The sequence below is a fragment of the Lentinus tigrinus genome, assembly GCF_003813185.1.
Source record: "Lentinus tigrinus ALCF2SS1-7 unplaced genomic scaffold L226scaffold_28, whole genome shotgun sequence".
Classification (NCBI taxonomy): Eukaryota; Fungi; Basidiomycota; class Agaricomycetes; order Polyporales; family Polyporaceae; genus Lentinus; species Lentinus tigrinus.
The window spans coordinates 316,173-331,925 of record NW_027137937.1 but is presented as its reverse complement, the minus strand read 5'-3'; the positions used below and the strand labels follow the sequence as shown (position 1 = coordinate 331,925).

The 15,753-nt window shown below is 55.3% G+C and overlaps 6 protein-coding genes across 6 annotated transcripts; 3 read left to right on the top strand and 3 right to left on the bottom strand.

Annotated features, from left to right (window-relative positions):
• Positions 1 to 827: 827 nt before the first annotated feature.
• On the bottom strand, positions 828 to 2,033 carry L226DRAFT_615412 (cytoplasmic protein). Its single transcript, XM_067686765.1, has 8 exons — positions 1,955 to 2,033; positions 1,846 to 1,893; positions 1,627 to 1,794; positions 1,517 to 1,569; positions 1,411 to 1,461; positions 1,346 to 1,355; positions 1,150 to 1,289; positions 828 to 1,080 (listed from the first exon to the last, which is right to left on the bottom strand). The coding sequence occupies exons 1-8, from the start codon at positions 1,977 to 1,979 to the stop codon at positions 940 to 942; spliced, it is 636 nt and encodes a 211-aa protein (XP_067532239.1). The 5' UTR covers positions 1,980 to 2,033; the 3' UTR covers positions 828 to 939.
• Positions 2,034 to 2,355: 322 nt separating this feature from the next.
• Positions 2,356 to 4,731, top strand: L226DRAFT_537933 (cytochrome-450 hydroxylase). Its single transcript, XM_067681402.1, has 8 exons — positions 2,356 to 2,569; positions 2,688 to 2,766; positions 2,820 to 3,335; positions 3,398 to 3,545; positions 3,599 to 4,100; positions 4,163 to 4,250; positions 4,307 to 4,413; positions 4,473 to 4,731. The coding sequence occupies exons 1-8, from the start codon at positions 2,400 to 2,402 to the stop codon at positions 4,564 to 4,566; spliced, it is 1,704 nt and encodes a 567-aa protein (XP_067532238.1). The 5' UTR covers positions 2,356 to 2,399; the 3' UTR covers positions 4,567 to 4,731.
• Positions 4,602 to 6,467, bottom strand: L226DRAFT_491468 (Clavaminate synthase-like protein). The gene is made up of 11 exons (XM_067677357.1): positions 6,308 to 6,467; positions 6,153 to 6,247; positions 6,003 to 6,094; positions 5,699 to 5,922; positions 5,521 to 5,605; positions 5,375 to 5,469; positions 5,309 to 5,315; positions 5,146 to 5,252; positions 5,064 to 5,092; positions 4,901 to 5,004; positions 4,602 to 4,843 (listed from the first exon to the last, which is right to left on the bottom strand). Exons 1-11 carry the CDS (start codon positions 6,370 to 6,372, stop codon positions 4,742 to 4,744), a joined length of 1,005 nt encoding a protein of 334 aa, XP_067532237.1. The 5' UTR covers positions 6,373 to 6,467; the 3' UTR covers positions 4,602 to 4,741.
• An 800-nt stretch (positions 6,468 to 7,267) lies between these two features.
• Positions 7,268 to 7,737, top strand: L226DRAFT_573851 (uncharacterized protein; the record flags this gene model as incomplete). The annotated part of the gene is made up of 2 exons (XM_067684935.1): positions 7,268 to 7,369; positions 7,438 to 7,737. The coding sequence occupies 2 exons, from the start codon at positions 7,268 to 7,270 to the stop codon at positions 7,735 to 7,737; spliced, it is 402 nt and encodes a 133-aa protein (XP_067532236.1).
• Positions 7,738 to 8,434: 697 nt separating this feature from the next.
• Positions 8,435 to 11,167, bottom strand: L226DRAFT_537930 (protein arginine N-methyltransferase). The gene is made up of 10 exons (XM_067681401.1): positions 10,991 to 11,167; positions 10,664 to 10,933; positions 10,555 to 10,604; positions 10,407 to 10,506; positions 10,066 to 10,353; positions 9,757 to 9,994; positions 9,461 to 9,708; positions 9,314 to 9,411; positions 8,892 to 9,261; positions 8,435 to 8,841 (listed from the first exon to the last, which is right to left on the bottom strand). Exons 2-10 carry the CDS (start codon positions 10,929 to 10,931, stop codon positions 8,696 to 8,698), a joined length of 1,806 nt encoding a protein of 601 aa, XP_067532235.1. The 5' UTR covers positions 10,932 to 10,933; positions 10,991 to 11,167; the 3' UTR covers positions 8,435 to 8,695.
• Positions 11,168 to 11,239: 72 nt separating this feature from the next.
• Positions 11,240 to 15,389, top strand: L226DRAFT_615407 (uncharacterized protein). The gene is made up of 2 exons (XM_067686764.1): positions 11,240 to 11,849; positions 11,901 to 15,389. Exons 1-2 carry the CDS (start codon positions 11,315 to 11,317, stop codon positions 15,242 to 15,244), a joined length of 3,879 nt encoding a protein of 1,292 aa, XP_067532234.1. The 5' UTR covers positions 11,240 to 11,314; the 3' UTR covers positions 15,245 to 15,389.
• Positions 15,390 to 15,753: the final 364 nt, after the last annotated feature.

The following is a 15,753-nucleotide window of genomic DNA, read 5'->3' as shown; positions in this document are numbered from 1 at the left end:
CACGGACTTGAGGCGTGGTGATCGCGAGGCAGAGTAAACGGGATGCTACAAAATCAAACAAGTCCGGCGCTTAGCCGGGGAGCCTGCCCTTTGCCCATCGCACCGGCGGAACCCTGCGACGTCGATGTCCCTTGCGACATGTCCCGGACACAGACCGCGTGATGTAACGTGCCCTAAACCCTCGAAAGAGGTACACGTCGGGCCAGCGGAGGCGCTATGGCGGTGCAGCTTTCCCGTCATGTATTCGCCGCTTGAGAACGCACAGGTGGGTCGTAGCGCTGGATAAAGATATAAGAGAAGGATAATGCGTACGGAACAGAGGCAAGCGACTCACTTTAGACAAACTCATCCCGAAACATTCCTCCCAGTCTCCGCTCGTAACGATGAGCAACAACACGTCCAAGGCGGCGTCCCCTGCTACCTCTACGCCGTCGAGTACACCCGCTCCGGCTTCCAAGGCACCAGTGAACGATGGTCAGTCGTCACTGCTCGAAGTATGGGACGACCTGGAACTGACTGCTTCACCTTGTGAATAGCAGCGTCCTTCACGTCCGACACGTCTACACTCAATGACGCCAAAGACGCCAAGGGCGACGCGGCGAAGGGGACAACGCTGGGCGCGTCCTCCACCTCCTTCGCTAAGAAGGCGAAGGAGCATGGATGGGCCGCTCCCACCGCGACACGCCCTTCGTTCGGCTAGTGAGTTCCAGCTCGTTCTTCCAGGAACCCAGTGACCGACCGATATACCTTCGCAGAGTCAGCCGTTAAATCTGAGAGAGGGTCGGGAGTATTATTGAGTGGTTATAGGCGGTTGATGTGTTGATTATGATTATAATCTTTGAATTTATCTTCGTGATGGAATCGAGGAGATTCGTGTTACCGCACGTGCGATCGTTGGGAGTCCCTGTAGATTGAGCATGGAGTACAATCCGTACCTGCCTACATGAAATCGTCCATCATCTCCTGAACTGACTTCTTCGGCTCCTGCTCCTCCTCGTCCTCTCCACTGAAGAGAGTGTCATATGATCTCGCCGCCTTCTCGGCCTCCCGAGCTCGTGCGAGTTCTGCGTCTGCCTTCTTCTGCATCGGGTGTAAGCAGGTGTAAGCGTCTTGCCGTATCGGGGGTTGCGAGTATCAAAGGAAACAAACCTTCTGTGCAGCAGCCGCTCGCTTCACAGCGTTCTCCTTCTTGATGCGATCGACTCGCTCTTGCTCGTGGTCGACTTGTCGCTCGACCTTCGTCTTGTTCAATCGGTTGACGATCACGTTCTCCCGTTTGGCAACGTGTGCTATATGATAAAATAAATGAGAGTCGCCCAATATGTGCCATCTGCGGGGTACTTACTCCGCTTTACCTGTCAGTGAAGGTGTTCATCAGATGATCGCGCACGAGAGCTCACACGCGCTTACCCGTTTGTCGTTGTGGAATGATACCTGTCCAACGGCCATATCGCCCGTTTTCTAAGAGACAAGCGGTCAGATAAGAAGGTTTCCAAGCGAGAGTGAATGCGTCGACCTTCAGATTGTCGGCTGGCGTCCAGATGATGGTGATGTTATCCTTCTTATTGCCTATGAGCCTATGTGTCTCAGTCGACGGGACCAGCATCAGGTATATTCAAATCATACCTTCAATCGAGTTCGCCTTCACGAGTTGGGCGCAATCAACGAGCAGAGGTTCCGGGATAGCGTCCCATGTCATGCCCTCGGGCATTCGGACGTAGACGTGTGCAGACGACAGCTTGTCGACGTGAAACCAGACGTCTTGCGGCCAAGCATACTTGATCAAGTCCTCATCTGCTCAGAAGTGTGAACAAGATTGATCAAGTCAAGCATATGAATCCTTACTCTCGAACTTGTCCTTCCCCATGTAGATCGTGACCGGAGGGTCCACGGCTAAGAATAAGCGGGAGAAATTCAGTGATTGTCATGAGTGTACTGACATGCGGCAGCTCACCAGTTGAAGTGAAGAACAGAACCATTTTGAGTAGTGTGGTGGTTAACGTAGAATTGGAGGAGTAGTATGTGTGCTTTGGTCACCGGTGTGAAGATTGAACCTCATAGGCGCCGGCAAACCACGGCCTAGAACGTTTCCAAAACGGGAGATCTCATAAGCGCCTTATGCTGCCGCCACCATGGGAACTACCGCAGAGACGGTGTCCTTTGCCTCTCTCACCTCGACGCTCAATGTCATTATTTTCCTTCGGACTGGCCTGCATCGACGCTGCGAGAGACAGCACTCGGCGTGGTCGCGTCCGACCTCGGTGGCGGCACTCACTGTTTGGTAAATCTTATCACCATTATTGTCTTCCGAGACAATAAGACCTGCGACTGAATGTCCTTGCTTCGCCTTGGTATTTATCCCTTCCTTCCGTTCCTTGGCTTCACCGTTTCTTCTCAAGATGACTTCCTCATCTACACTACTCTACAGCTTTCTAGCTGCTGTGTTAGCAGCGGGCGTCGCCTACCTAATCTACCTCGCTGTGCTTGAGCCAGCATGGAACCCCCTCCGCAGGCTTCCCGGTCCGCCGACTCGCAGTTTCTTTGGGAATCATATGGGCATGGTACTTGAGTGAGTATTCCATTCGTTCAAGGTTCTCCCCATACCTGTCGAACGGCACTACGCATTTTGTTGATGGGTAGCGGATGAGCGCTTATATCACGGAGGCTGGACATTGACCGCTCGGTAGCCCATCCAGGTCTCCTCGTATTCACGAGGCGTTCGTGAAGCATTACGGAAGGAACGTAAGAATACGCGGCTTTCTTCCTGTGAGTTCGACTACTTCATCGCGCGCCTTCGTCGTTTTTTATCGTATCAACAGTGGGACCAAAGGCTCTTTACCCTCGACCCTGTCTCGCTCGCGCACGTACTCAAGCACTCTACCATCTATGAGAAGCCATGGCAGTCTCGCGCACTTATTGGAGGCTTGATCGGAATCGGTATGCTTGCCGCCGAGGGCCAGATGCACAAGCGACAGCGTCGCGTCGCGACCCCCGCGTTCTCCCTCCAGAACATGCGCGCCCTCGTGCCAGTCACGTTCCAGAAAGCAGTGGAGCTCAAGGAGCGTTGGCTTGCCCTCATTGCAGACGCTCAGCACGGCCCTGACGGCGAGCGGTGGAAGGGCGGAGCCAGGCTGGACGTATGCCACTGGGTCAGCCGGGCGACCTTTGATGTCATCGGCCTCGCAGGCTTCGACTACCAGTTCAACGCCATACATGATGAATCAAACGAGCTGTTCATGGCCTACAAGGAGATGTTCGAGATCGCCGTGTCTCAGCAAGGAGGCGGGTTGTGGGAGCTGGCGATAGTATACGCCCCTATCCTTGATCGTTTCGCTGTAAGTGCTGGTCACATCTACGCTATGAAGCCTATGGAGCGCCTCTGACCGTATGCCATCAGCCCGGACAACGATACACCGTCGTCAAGAAGTCTCAGGAAGTCATCAAGCGAGTCGCCGGTCGTCTGATCCAGGAGAAGAAAAGGAAGATCGAGGAGGCTGAGAAGGCCGGCACAACCTATGGCGGGAAGGACCTCCTTAGTGCACTCTGTGAGTGCACTTCTCATCTTCGGGGCGCTCCCCAGCTCATTCCGCAATGCTAGTGAGGTCGAATGCGGCTGCGGACCTACCTCCTGATCAACGCATCTCTGACGAAGACATCCTCCACAATATCAATACCTTCATGTTCGCCGGGTCCGACACAAGCTCGCTCTCCGTCACATGGATCTTCTATCTCCTCTCCGTCTACCCCGAAGTCCAAGACCGTCTACGCACCGAACTGCTCACGATCGCGCCATCAGCCCCTCTCGAGTCGCTCACGCAGGACGAAATTGCCTCCCTTTACACGAAGATCGCCGAGCTACCGTACCTCGAGAACGTCGTGCGCGAGACCCTGCGCCTCATCCCCCCAGTACACTCGTCAATCCGCGTGGCGACCAAGGACGACGTGATTCCGACATCGACCCCAGTGAAGCTGCAGACCAAGTATGGCGACTATGAAGAGGCGAACAGCTTTGTGATGCCGAAGGGCAGCTGTGTGCATGTCCCGATCGAGGCGTTCAACCTTGATCGCGAGGTCTGGGGTCCAGATGGCTGGGCGTTCAAGTGGGTTCCGTCCAGTTTTCTTCGAATTCATTCATGGTGCTCACTTTTATTGTGTTTGGCAGACCTGAGCGGTGGGACAACCTTCCCGAAGCTGTGAAGGCGCAGCCTGGATTGTACAATAACATCCTGACATTCTCCGCCGGTCCTCGAGTGAGTCTCTCGACAATGTTCCTTCTGCGACTTGTTCGCTGACATTTGCCACGCAGTCATGCATCGGGGTCAAGTTTTCCATCATCGAGATCAAGATGTTCATGTTCGTCCTCGTCACAAACTTCAAGTTTGCCGAGTGCGACAAGGTCGGGAAGGCTAACGTGTACGTCACTCGCTGTCTCTTCATCATGCGCTGGATGCTAATCCTGCACCTGCCAATAGTGTGCTGACGCGACCGTACGTCATGGGCAAGCACAAAGAGGGCAGTCAATGTCCCTTACTCGTTACTCCCTACGTGCGGGAGGCACAGACATGATTGCTATCTACTCCCTTCTTCCCACTTCGTTCTGGCTGCAGCCCTTCGCAATTATGCATACTTGTCGCATCTTGTATACATTTCGACCAATTGGTCTCATACCCAGATAGTGTACAACAATATCCTGTATCCTTTACTGCACGCATATCACGACATCCTTGCTCAACATCCAACTCTAGTGACCATAGGTTGCCTTCAGCCGCTCCTTGACGTAGTCTCCCGCGGTGACGACCTCGTATTTAGGAGGGCGGTCGGGAGACACGCAGCTAGGAATGGGCTATGTGGTGGGGTATGTTAGTAAGGGGCAACATGTAGGGTGCCGTCGTCGGCTCACCTCGAGCTTCACATCGTAGTCCGTACCGAAGAACAGCGGGATGGAGTATCGGCGTACGCCGCTCCTGTTGATCGCTCGGTGGACGGTGGACTTGAAGACGTCGTCTAATAGGGTGGCGTATGAGAATCAGAGCTGAAGGATGGGAAGCGTCATCGACTCTTACTTGTCCACCGTGCAAATTGGTCTCCGAGGCTGGTACAGTACCCTCAGCTGGGTTTAAGCAGGATAGCGAGAGATGCGCTTACTTCACAACCAAGGTCCCAGGGATTGGTGGCGCATCGATCCACTGCTTCTGCTTGTTTAGAACCTGCAGAGCCTGGATACCGGGCTCTTGCCATAGAATCGTGAAGCACTGTGTATTAAGCTCGAGATCAGTTCACGCTTACTGTGAGGTACGAGGAGACGCACCTCAAAACTGGATGAGTCCAGGGTGTCAGCCTCTATGAACCACAAGACCAGATGCGAGTACATTACTCAGTATGTGCCCCAATGCCAATGACTCTGTCATCGACAGGGCCGGTCTGCGGCGGGTAGTGTAGAACGCGCATGATCGCAGCTGCATTCTTCGTCTATCGCAACATCATCAATCCACCGACCTTGACGCAGTCACATCAAAGTACCTTGTCCTCGAAAAAGTTCTCCGGAAGGTCGAGCGCAAGCGCGAAGAGTGGAAAGAGCTTGCGCCCGAGGTCCACTGCTGCGTGGCTGCGGGCGAACAAAACCCGGTCGGAGCATCCGGTTAGCGTCGCTCTTGTGCAAGGGGAGGATTGGGTTCCATGCAGTCCCCGTGTCACTTACTAATACCCGAGGACGGATTCCCTGAACTCCGGGGTATCCGCAGGCCAGACGTTTGCGCCCGCCATGGCGCCGTCGTTTGCGCGTTTCTCGTCGTTTGCGCGGGCGTCGAGCTCTTCCCAGCCGAACTCGAATCCTTCATGGAGGTCTCCCCGATTTTCTGGATCGTTGTTGCTGCTCAGAATAGGATTGTAGCCTTTGAAGTTGGCAGTCTTGGTGATGTCCAGCTATGGTCACGATAGACATAGCATGTCGAACGGATTCCCGTTAGCGACTTGGTTCGCATCGTCCGAGCGAAGACAGCTACCTCCATCTTCTTCTCAAGAGGAAGGGAGAAGAATTCCTTCGACGCCTGGAGAGCCTTGCTGATGTTCTCCTCTGGGATGCCATGGTTCTTCACTAATACCAGCTTATCAGCGTAACCGTCACGAGCGAATGCTGCATCTCCCGTACCCACCATACAGGAAGCCGACGTTCATGCAAGCATCGCGGACCTGGTCGCCCAAAGCTTTCCTCACTTGCGGGTCGGGGTTACTCACATCCTTCAGATCTCTACAACGTCATCCGAGTCAGTCGCTGCGAGACTGCGATTGGAGACATGTGGACCGTTACATGATTGGGATGTGCTTGAACGCCTCCGCAGACTCTGCTTCATGCGCAGCTTGAACTAGAGACATGCTGAAAGTAAACCTCCGAGTTGCTTGAGCAAGGCGCAGCACAAAGAGGGCGCAACGTGAACTTGGCGGCCGGATGCTGGAAGTCCGAGTCGAGGTTCGGTTCCTGACCTCGGGCGTCTTGCAATCCCCGAACCGGCCGACTGCGGACAACCCGCATGGTCGAACATTCACCAACTCACATCGCAAACATCATCCGACCCGAAAACAAGCATTACGGCTTTCACGTCGACTCAGTGCGGCTGCGGAGGATGTCCCAGCATTCAACTTCAAGGCCTGCGGAACCGGTGGTGGCTGCGGCTCCGCTCCGACGACTCATGCTCAGGTTCAGCTTGTGCCTGCCAGCGTGAGCGACCCCGCACACACTCTGGGGAAACGCCTCGTCAGCCCTGGGCTGTCCTCTGACTCGTCTGGCTCAAACATGGCACACATGATACGCTACACATACTAGCAATGCAACATTCAAACAATGCATTATTCATCTCCGAGTCGACAAACCGACTCAGCCGTGCCTCGAGATCGCGGGGAAGCGAAGGCGCAGGCGCGTTTTGGTCTCCTCCTACTGCGCATGCGCGTTTGGATACCGCAATTCCTCGTGCACAACGACTGCGAAGGTTGGTGTCTTTCGTCTAGCTGGTGCTCACAGGATCGCCGCTCATGGCGGAAGCGCTAGATATCTCGTGGCAGAGGGTTCGCAGTATCCATCTGCTATTACCGACGCTTTGTAATACCATGGGAAGGCTACACCGGTCAAACTGAGCGTCTCTGTGGAAGTATATGTACCTCCAAAGCCCCGCACCAAGACCTTCAAGCTTCATTGGTACTTCCCAGTGTCCTCTGCTAGTCCGCATCTGCCTGACATCGCTCATCTTCATCGAATATCCCTCCGTTAACCCTCATGTCCCACCCAAACCCTTCCGCTTCTCTCGTCTCGCTCGCCACCACTACTACCGAAGATGTGGCGACGCCCACCGCGTCTACCACCAACCTCATACCGCAGGTATGCAATCAAAGATTAACATGACGCCACCGTTGAGTCGCTGACAAAGACTTGCCCGTCCATCCCAGTCTCAGCAGACCAACGCTCCTGCACCTTCGTCTTCTACCACTCAGCGTACCCCGGCCACCACCCAGTCCGTGAAGTCAACAAGCCCCAAGGACTACGAGAGCGCTTTCGCTACTCTATCGTCTTCATATGGCTGGGGAGGTTTGGGAGTTCCTATGAAGACTCCGAAGAAGGAGAAGAAGGAGAAGAAAGAGAAGAAGGACAAGAAGGACAAGAAGGACAAGAAGGGGAAGGCCGCTGCGACCAGCTCGTCGCCTAGCGCGGGTCAAGATGCGTCGACACTCTCCCAGTCGTCGACGTAGCATTGTAAAGATATAGGTGAGTATGGCCAGATCAACATGATTATCACTAGGGTACTGACCGTTCTTCAAGATATAATTTCCCCACCTACGGCATCCTCTAGAATGAGCGACCCACTCCCGTCGCGGTCACGGAAAGCCACTGTGCCCCATTTTTGCTCATAGAGGTCCCTCTTGTGCCTGACTTTGCGTGTAACGAGACACAGAGTTGAAATTCTGGATATACCTGCTTGCCCCGTATCAAAGGTCAACATAACCGGGCACCGACTCCCATTAGCCTCGAGGCTCGGGCTTGCCTGAGCTCATAAGTGCATACGTAGTAGCTCTAGCCTCTATACTCACATAAGCGGTTCGGTAACACGCTGATACCAGCTGATACCGCGTGGTCACAGGTATCACGGAACGAATATCGGAAGAAGTTCAAACATAGCCGTCTTCAACAACAAGGGACTCCAATCTCGGCGAGTAGCCGGTCACCGCCACCGCGGTAACCCTGGGTTGAGGGCTGATCCATGATGTTGTCACCCATTCTAAGCATCTTGTGATTACCTGTACCTTTCCAGACCGTTTCCCGCCGGTTTGGAGTACGGAGCTGGAGACCAGGAGGTCTACCGTTACGTCTTACTTCCTGGTCTGTTGAAGGCCCCGGCGGGTATAGAACGCTCTGTCGACCGTGCCTCCTTGGCACTTGCCGATACCTTCCCGCTCCCAGATATCTGCATTCGGTGCACAAAGAAGCCCCTATATACCCTTAGATTACCCACACTACGTCGGCGGGTTCAGTAACCTCATCACGGCATGAAACCTATTCCACCCGTGTATGCGCCGCCATTCGTTCGGCCTGCAACAGGGCACAGCATCAAGAACATAGATTCACAACACATACAATTCGCTCTACTTCTCTTCTCACCCTGTCCCCTAGTTTCACAGGGCGAGTCATATTTGCTGCTCGAGTCATCGACTACCGAACCTTGTATAGCTGCACAAAGATATCGCCCGGCTCGGAGGCGTTCTCTGGGTCCTTGACGGTGTAATGAATCTCGACGTCCAGCTCGCGCGAGTTCTCAGAACGCTTCTTGCACTTGAACGTCCCCTCGACAATCGTACCTGCATGAAAGTTAGGTGGATGATTTCATTCAAATACTTGGAAATCTCACCCTCTGCGACCGTGATAGGCTCGCGCAAGAAGAAAATCGTCTGCTTCCAGTGCGTGGGCATGGACGCTGGCCCAGTGCTGAAACTGGTGACCTTCGGACGGCCCTTGCCCTTCAACGGACTTCCCGAGCTCATCCTGCGCGCCTGGTATGGCCGTCCGCCAAGCGGCCAGACCTCGGCCAGCACGGAGTCGCCCTCCTTGATGATGTATACATCTGTGTCTGGGGGGATGGGCTCTCCGGTGGACGTGAAGAAGGTGTCAAAGTAGAGGACGAAGGAGTGCACTTTGATGCGGCGCTCCGAGGTCGAGACGAGCTTGAAGGAAGAAGAGAAGTCGAGCTGCTTGGGGGTGATATCTCCAAGGTAGAGGTCCTGCGGCGAGCGGGTTCGGAATGGTTGCAGAGAGATGTGTGGTGCGACGCACCTTAATGACAACGGGTTCGCTGACGACGGTCTCGGGACCGACGACGTCAACCACGGCGTCTTCGTACACATCCTTGGCCATGGCCGAGAGGTCAAAGCCTAGTACCTGATCAGTACTTCGCACAGAGAAGAGGTGAGATGGGCTCACCGTAAACGTCGCTCCAGAACCCGATGCGCTCCTTGAAGAGTTCTCCCGCTTCGCAGAGAGCAAACATCATCTGGGTCTGGCTGGGAGCCATGATACCGCCCGCACGGAGGAAACGATCCCGCGCGTGAAGCACAGAGTCGAGCATAGACTCGTACAGAAGAGCATAGCCCATCCACTCGGAGACGATTATGTCGACCTTCTCGTAGCCTTCCGGCAAGTTGATGTCTTCTACTTTGCCGCGGATGAGGCTATGAGTGGTTAGCCAGTATGATATACCATACCGTGAAAAAACCTACGTGATGACGTTGTCGAGATCGTTGTCCTTGATGATTTGTTGGGCCTTCTCGGCGATATCGCTAGCGTCGATTGCGAAAACGCGCTTCGCACCGGCCTTGGCAGCAAACAGCGACAGGATACCGGTCCCACAGCCGACGTCCATGACTACCGCGTCCTTGAAGACATCCTGGTTCGACAGGATGTACTTTGCATAGCTGGCCGTGCGGACCTTGTCGTTGATCATGACAGAGTGGATGTCTACCAAGTATGACGTCATTGAGAGATTAGCAAGAACGCCTTGGGTAGACATCTGGTAGACACAGGCATACCGTTCTCCGCATAGCTCTGGAAATAATGCGAGTCGTCGTCGCGCAGTGGAACGGCTACATGAGTAGACGACGAGGACTCGTTGCTTTTCTTCAACTCGTCCGAGAGTCCAGCTAGATTGAGGCGCTGGCTGACGAATTGGCGGTAGTACACAAGATCCTGCTTCGCTTGCTCGAGCTTCCTCTGGAGTGCCTGGATACGGCGCGTGGCGGAAGCGAGGTCCTTGGGCGCATCCGGCTTCTCCAGCTCCTCGTCCTCATCCGAGTCAGTCCAGTCATCGGGCTCAATCTCTGTGATGATCTCGTAAGTGATCAAGCAAAAAAAATAGACGGCATTTGCTCACGAAGTAATGGATCATCCTCCAAGCTAGGCTTAAGGTATTCGTCGGAGGTGAAGAACAGTTCCGAGCCAGTAAGTGCTGCTACATCTGATGAAGAGGGGTGCTGTACGATGTGAGCCATCTTTTCTAGCCGATAATTGAACAGAACTACCTCTTTCCTGATCCAGTTGATCAGACGGATGCGTTTGTAGGGATCCAATCCTGCAAGATTTATTATGAAGGTTAGTGGAGATTCGCGATGAAGGTCCCGTAAGAAGTACCAAGACGCTCTGTTATTGCCTTGAGACTGAATCCGTGTGTTGTCTCATCGTACAGAAGTGCCTCCTGTACGGTGTCGAACGTTCTGTTCTCGAAGAGAGATTTGCACGGGCGTTTTGCAAGAGAATCGGACACCCAGTCGTCCCAGTTGAGATCCTCGTCATCGTCCTCGTCTTCGGAGCTAGAAGACTCGGCATGATCGTCGCCCCGTTCTGGGTCCGAGTGATGTTCCGGCTCGAGGATATGGGAACCGGTTAATCTGAGCGCCATTTCTGCTCGATCATGAGGTTTTCAGTCTCGCAACGTCGGACGAAGTGGGCTAGTCTCACCTTTCGTCTAGATACTCTGAACAGGCCCTATGGGTGTCCTTTCAAAAGATAAAGAAGCGATGGTGAAAGTGTTGGAGTGTTTTGTCGAACCCCGCAGAAGCTCGCAGGTCGGAGCGGCGGAAGGTCTTCGGTTCCGGCGGAGATAGAACAAATTGCTCTCGATATGAGCGCCGAATGTCGGCGCTCGAAAATGAAGCCCGCGTGTTCTTCGCGGCAAGTTCTTCGAGATATCCAATCTCGCTGCCAACCACCTTTTCTCTTCCTGCTTCATCTTGAAGTTGCACCCTCCTGCACCGGGTGTACAGAGATTCTGACGACCTTTTCATGTCTCAATCCTCTCTGGTTGGCTCTATCTTCGAGCGCAAGCCAGTCGCGAAACCTATCGCACCTTCGGCACCTACCACCAATACTGGCTTTCCTGCAGTAAAGCACCGATCTCAGAGCGCGTTCGCCCGCGCTCGAGCGACTGGCTCGGCGAAGAGAGCCCAACAAGTACCTACAGTTCAATCATCCGCGCCACCACGGAAGGATGCATCCCAGAGCAGTGTCCCGGAGGACTGGCGAGCGCAAGTGGAGGAAGATAACCGTCGGCGAGTCGAAGCGATGACGGAAGAGGAGAGAGAGCAGGAGAGAGCGGAAATATTGGAGAAGTTTGGTCCTGGGATTGCGGATGTGCTGAGGAGAGCTCGTGCGACTAGGGAAGCCAACCAGCGGAGTGGTGGCGAGAAGGTTGGTCTGGAGCCGTCCGCCTTCAGCTCGCCCCATCAACCACGGGGTGAAGTTGGAGAGATCGGCTCGAGATCCCCATCTCCCGAGTCCACCCCTCGCCCTCGGTTGGGTGAGCGGACACCATCTTTCAGTATGTACATAAGTTCGTGCGCAATAAAGCCATGTGTGACCGCTGATCCAGCGAGTGTGTTCCCTCCACGGGCTTCGCCTCCGACATCAACAAGCAGTACGCGACCTTCAAGTCGTTCAGAGCGCAGAATCCGCTTCGCTGAGTTGACACCTGACGATATCCACGTCTACGAGTCCGCTCCACCCTCTCCGCGGAAGAGGGCGCTCGCCCTGCCGCCTCCATCTGACGCCGACGGCCCTACTATATCACTGGGACGGTGGAAGTCGACTGCATTGTCCCGGATAAATTCTTCGGATCCGACACCGGACGCCGAGAAAGGAGAGCCATCCGAGCAGGTAGGAGATCTCGAGGAGGGGACGCCAGAAGATATCCGACGACGGTTCTTCCCAACGGCTCCCCCAAATGACCCTTCCCTAGAATGGATACAAGGCGACGCTGAACCGGAGGAGGAAGCGACACCGACTGTGCGCTTTGACCTCAGTGGAACACCCATCTCTGCCAAGCTTTCCGCCTCCCTCCCCACACACCTCGGTTTGCACCATCACGCGGAAGGCTCGCATGCAGGCTACACGCTAGAGGACATATTCATGCTGTCTCGCTCCACTGTTCCTGCGCAGCGTGCCACCATGCTCGGAGTCCTAGCCAAGGTCGCCCACAGGCTGGCGCGAACGTCCACGGATAGCAAGAAGAGCATACCAGAACTTGCAGGCCAGGAAATAGCCTTGCGGAAGCGCATGCTCGCTGCGGGGGTGGAGGCGCTTTCCGAGCGAGCAAGCGTCGGAGCACGCGCCGTTGAGCTCCTGTGGGAGTGTACCGCCCAGTGGGACGAGGAGGTTCTCGGACTCGAGGGCGTTGAGCTGGCTGACCTCGACAAGGGTGACGCTCTTGCCTCGCTTCCGTTGGATTATCTTCTGCCGCAGATATCCACTGTGATCGAGCTTGCTGAACTGCCTAACGAGAGCCTCTCTCAGCTTCTTGCTATCCTGCACAGGCTCGTTCAACATTCCAACGCGAATGCAACCGCTATCGTGTCCTCAAAGGGTCTTGTCGCGAACGTGCTCCAACGGTTCCTGTTGACACCGATTCCTCCTGCTCCAGACGGCCCACGACCGAGTCCTCTGGCTCTAAAGTTCATGCGTACACTCATCCAATCCTCCCGGGAGAACGCGAAATCTCTGGTGGGCCCTGCTGACTCCCTCCTGCGTTTTGTCATCACTCTTCCATCCGCTTCCCCCTTCCCCGTCTCCCTCGCCACCCAGCTCCTCGCGGAGACTCTGCACTTGTACGCCGACTTGGCTTCTTATGGCCTCTACTCACATGTCACGACGACGGCCCAGGAGTACTTCATGCAGCTCAACCAGTACATCCGATCGCCACAATGCCGGAACTCCCAACTTCGGAGTGCCTGGTTACGGGCCTTGGAGGCATGGACGGTATGCGCACGAGATCCACATAGCACAACACCAAGCCACGATATCTTGTGGAGTCAAGTAGTCGGATGGGGCTGGGTCGAGGACATGCTCGAGGTCCGCAAGCACCTTGACGACACGGATGGAGAAGCTTGGAGTCACCTTTGGAGCTCCATGGCGGCGTTCCTGGAGGGTGCGAAGGTAAACGGCGCGAGGGGAGGGGAGGATGAACGCGCGATGGTACTCGAGGCAATCAAGGACGGTTTCGTGAACGGCCGGGAGAAACGGATTGTTGGGAACGCTCTCAGGAGTGGACAAGACATTTCCAACAAACTCGGTGCAGGCATGCGGCAAGGGATTCTCCCCTCGGACGTCCCGTCACTGCGCGATCTCGGTACGCACGCAAGTACGATTGCTGCGGCGATCCGTCTCTTTCTGGCCTGCACTCCGGGGTCGCACAAGGACATTCCAGATACGCCGCCGTTCCTACTGCCTTTTGCCGACATCTCCAGCGCCTGTGCTGCCATCACCACTTCTCCCCTCTGGACGTCCCTCTACACTCCCGAATCGATCCCCTATGGACATCTGTTCTATCGGCCCTTGTCCACCCTCCTCTCCAGCTATCTTCAACTGTCGCGCAAGACCCCTGGAACCTCGCCGGACCTCTGGATGGCTCAATCCCTTGCGATCCTGTGCCGTCATTTCCCGGGAGACGACGAGCGTGCGCAACAGACGGCGTCTCAAGTGGCTGAGACCATCACTTCTGACTTCCTCCGAGGGCGCGGATGGTCTGTTCCTGATGAAATCTGGGACCGCGGCGGCATGGGCACCATCGTCCCTTTCCTCACGCACTCCCTACAGCCGAAGGGAGAGGAGGGTGTCGGGCCATTGTGGATAACCCCCAAGTCGATATCAACCGCAACAACACAGCGTCTCCCACCGTTCTCCTCCCTGCAGCCAAACGACAGACGGCACCAGCCGCTTCCTCTGACGAAAGACTGGGTGTTCTGCCCACTAGACCATCTTTTGCGGTCGGGCGAATCGGAGGCATTTAAGGACCTGCCTTCAGAATGGGACGCGTCCGAGGTAGAGGTTGTGCGCGCCACGCTACTCTTCATCCGTGTCAGTCAGGAGGTCCTTCACTACCACCACCTGGACAGCTTCGTCATGACTCGCGAAGAGGTCATGTTCGGATGCATGAAGGTCTTCATGCTTGAGCACGGACAGCAGCAGGACGACTCGTCCGATGAGGTCTTCCGCGACGGCATTGTCGAGCGGTACATGTCCGAAATCCTCGCGCCCTTCACAGCTTCCGCGGACGCGAAGACGCTCAGGACCCCTCCTCCCTCCATCCACACGACGGACAGTCTCGACGTGGTCGCGAAGCGTTTCCTGGGCGCCACCGTGCCGTTCTACCAGTGGTACACGGACTTCGTCGGGCTCTACGACTCGATCTCGTTCGCACATCCACTGTTCGCGCGGCTGCTCTTGCCCCCGCTGAACATGCGCTACCCGTCGGATTACCGCAAATACCTCTGGGTGGACTACAACCACGTCATGCGCACGGTGCGCACGCCGCCTGGGGACGCCATTACGGGTAGCATTGCAGAGTACCTGTGGCCGGTCGAGACGGATGCGGAGATCGTCGGGGCGTATCTGCGGGCGCTCGTGAAGGGGCCGTTGGAAGGCTTCGTCAGGCTCATCGCCGTACACCACGTCGCTTGCAAGATCTGGCCTGACATGGGGTCGGGGTCGGATGGGGAGGATAAGGCAGTGAAGTTGCTGAAGGCACTGGTGGACCAGGGTGGATTCGATGCTATCAGGGATGTGGTGCTATACCGACAGCACAGAGAGGGGACGATCGTGCTCCCGCCTGCATGCTTCCAGGAGGAGGGATCGTGGAAGGGCTTGAGGTTGGAGTTTGCGGGGAAGTGTGGCGAGGACGTCAAAGAGCGGTTGAAGAATTTGCTAGACGAGTCGAAGTAGAGCAGTCAACATGACAGTAGTGTATCTTGTATGGGCTAATCTTGTAGCTCCCGCTGTGTAGCGTATGTGCATCAACTACAATGTATTCCGAACGCCGACAACACCTTCAAAGCGATACAGGGAAACCAATGATAATCGAAACCAAAGGCAAAACACAAAGCACGACGCGAACTCGAAAGAGTGTCCGTATAATTCCGATTTCACAATCTACAGAATAGAATATGATCAAACAGTCATTGTTCAGCACCGTTCACAAAAAACCAACTACCCAAAGTCTGCAGGCGCTGTGGAAAAGAACGATCTCCGCTAATGACCGGGCAGCAGTAGCGACAAACCCCTGATGCGCTTGGACCAACGGTGGTGATGTCGGACGGGATGAGCTCCTAAACGGTGGTCTTGGTAGTACTGGAAGCAACAGTAACCGCACTGCTGGAAGCGACAGTAACCGCACTGCTGGAAGCGACAGTAACCGCACTGCTGGAAGCGACAGTAACCGCACTGCTGGAAGC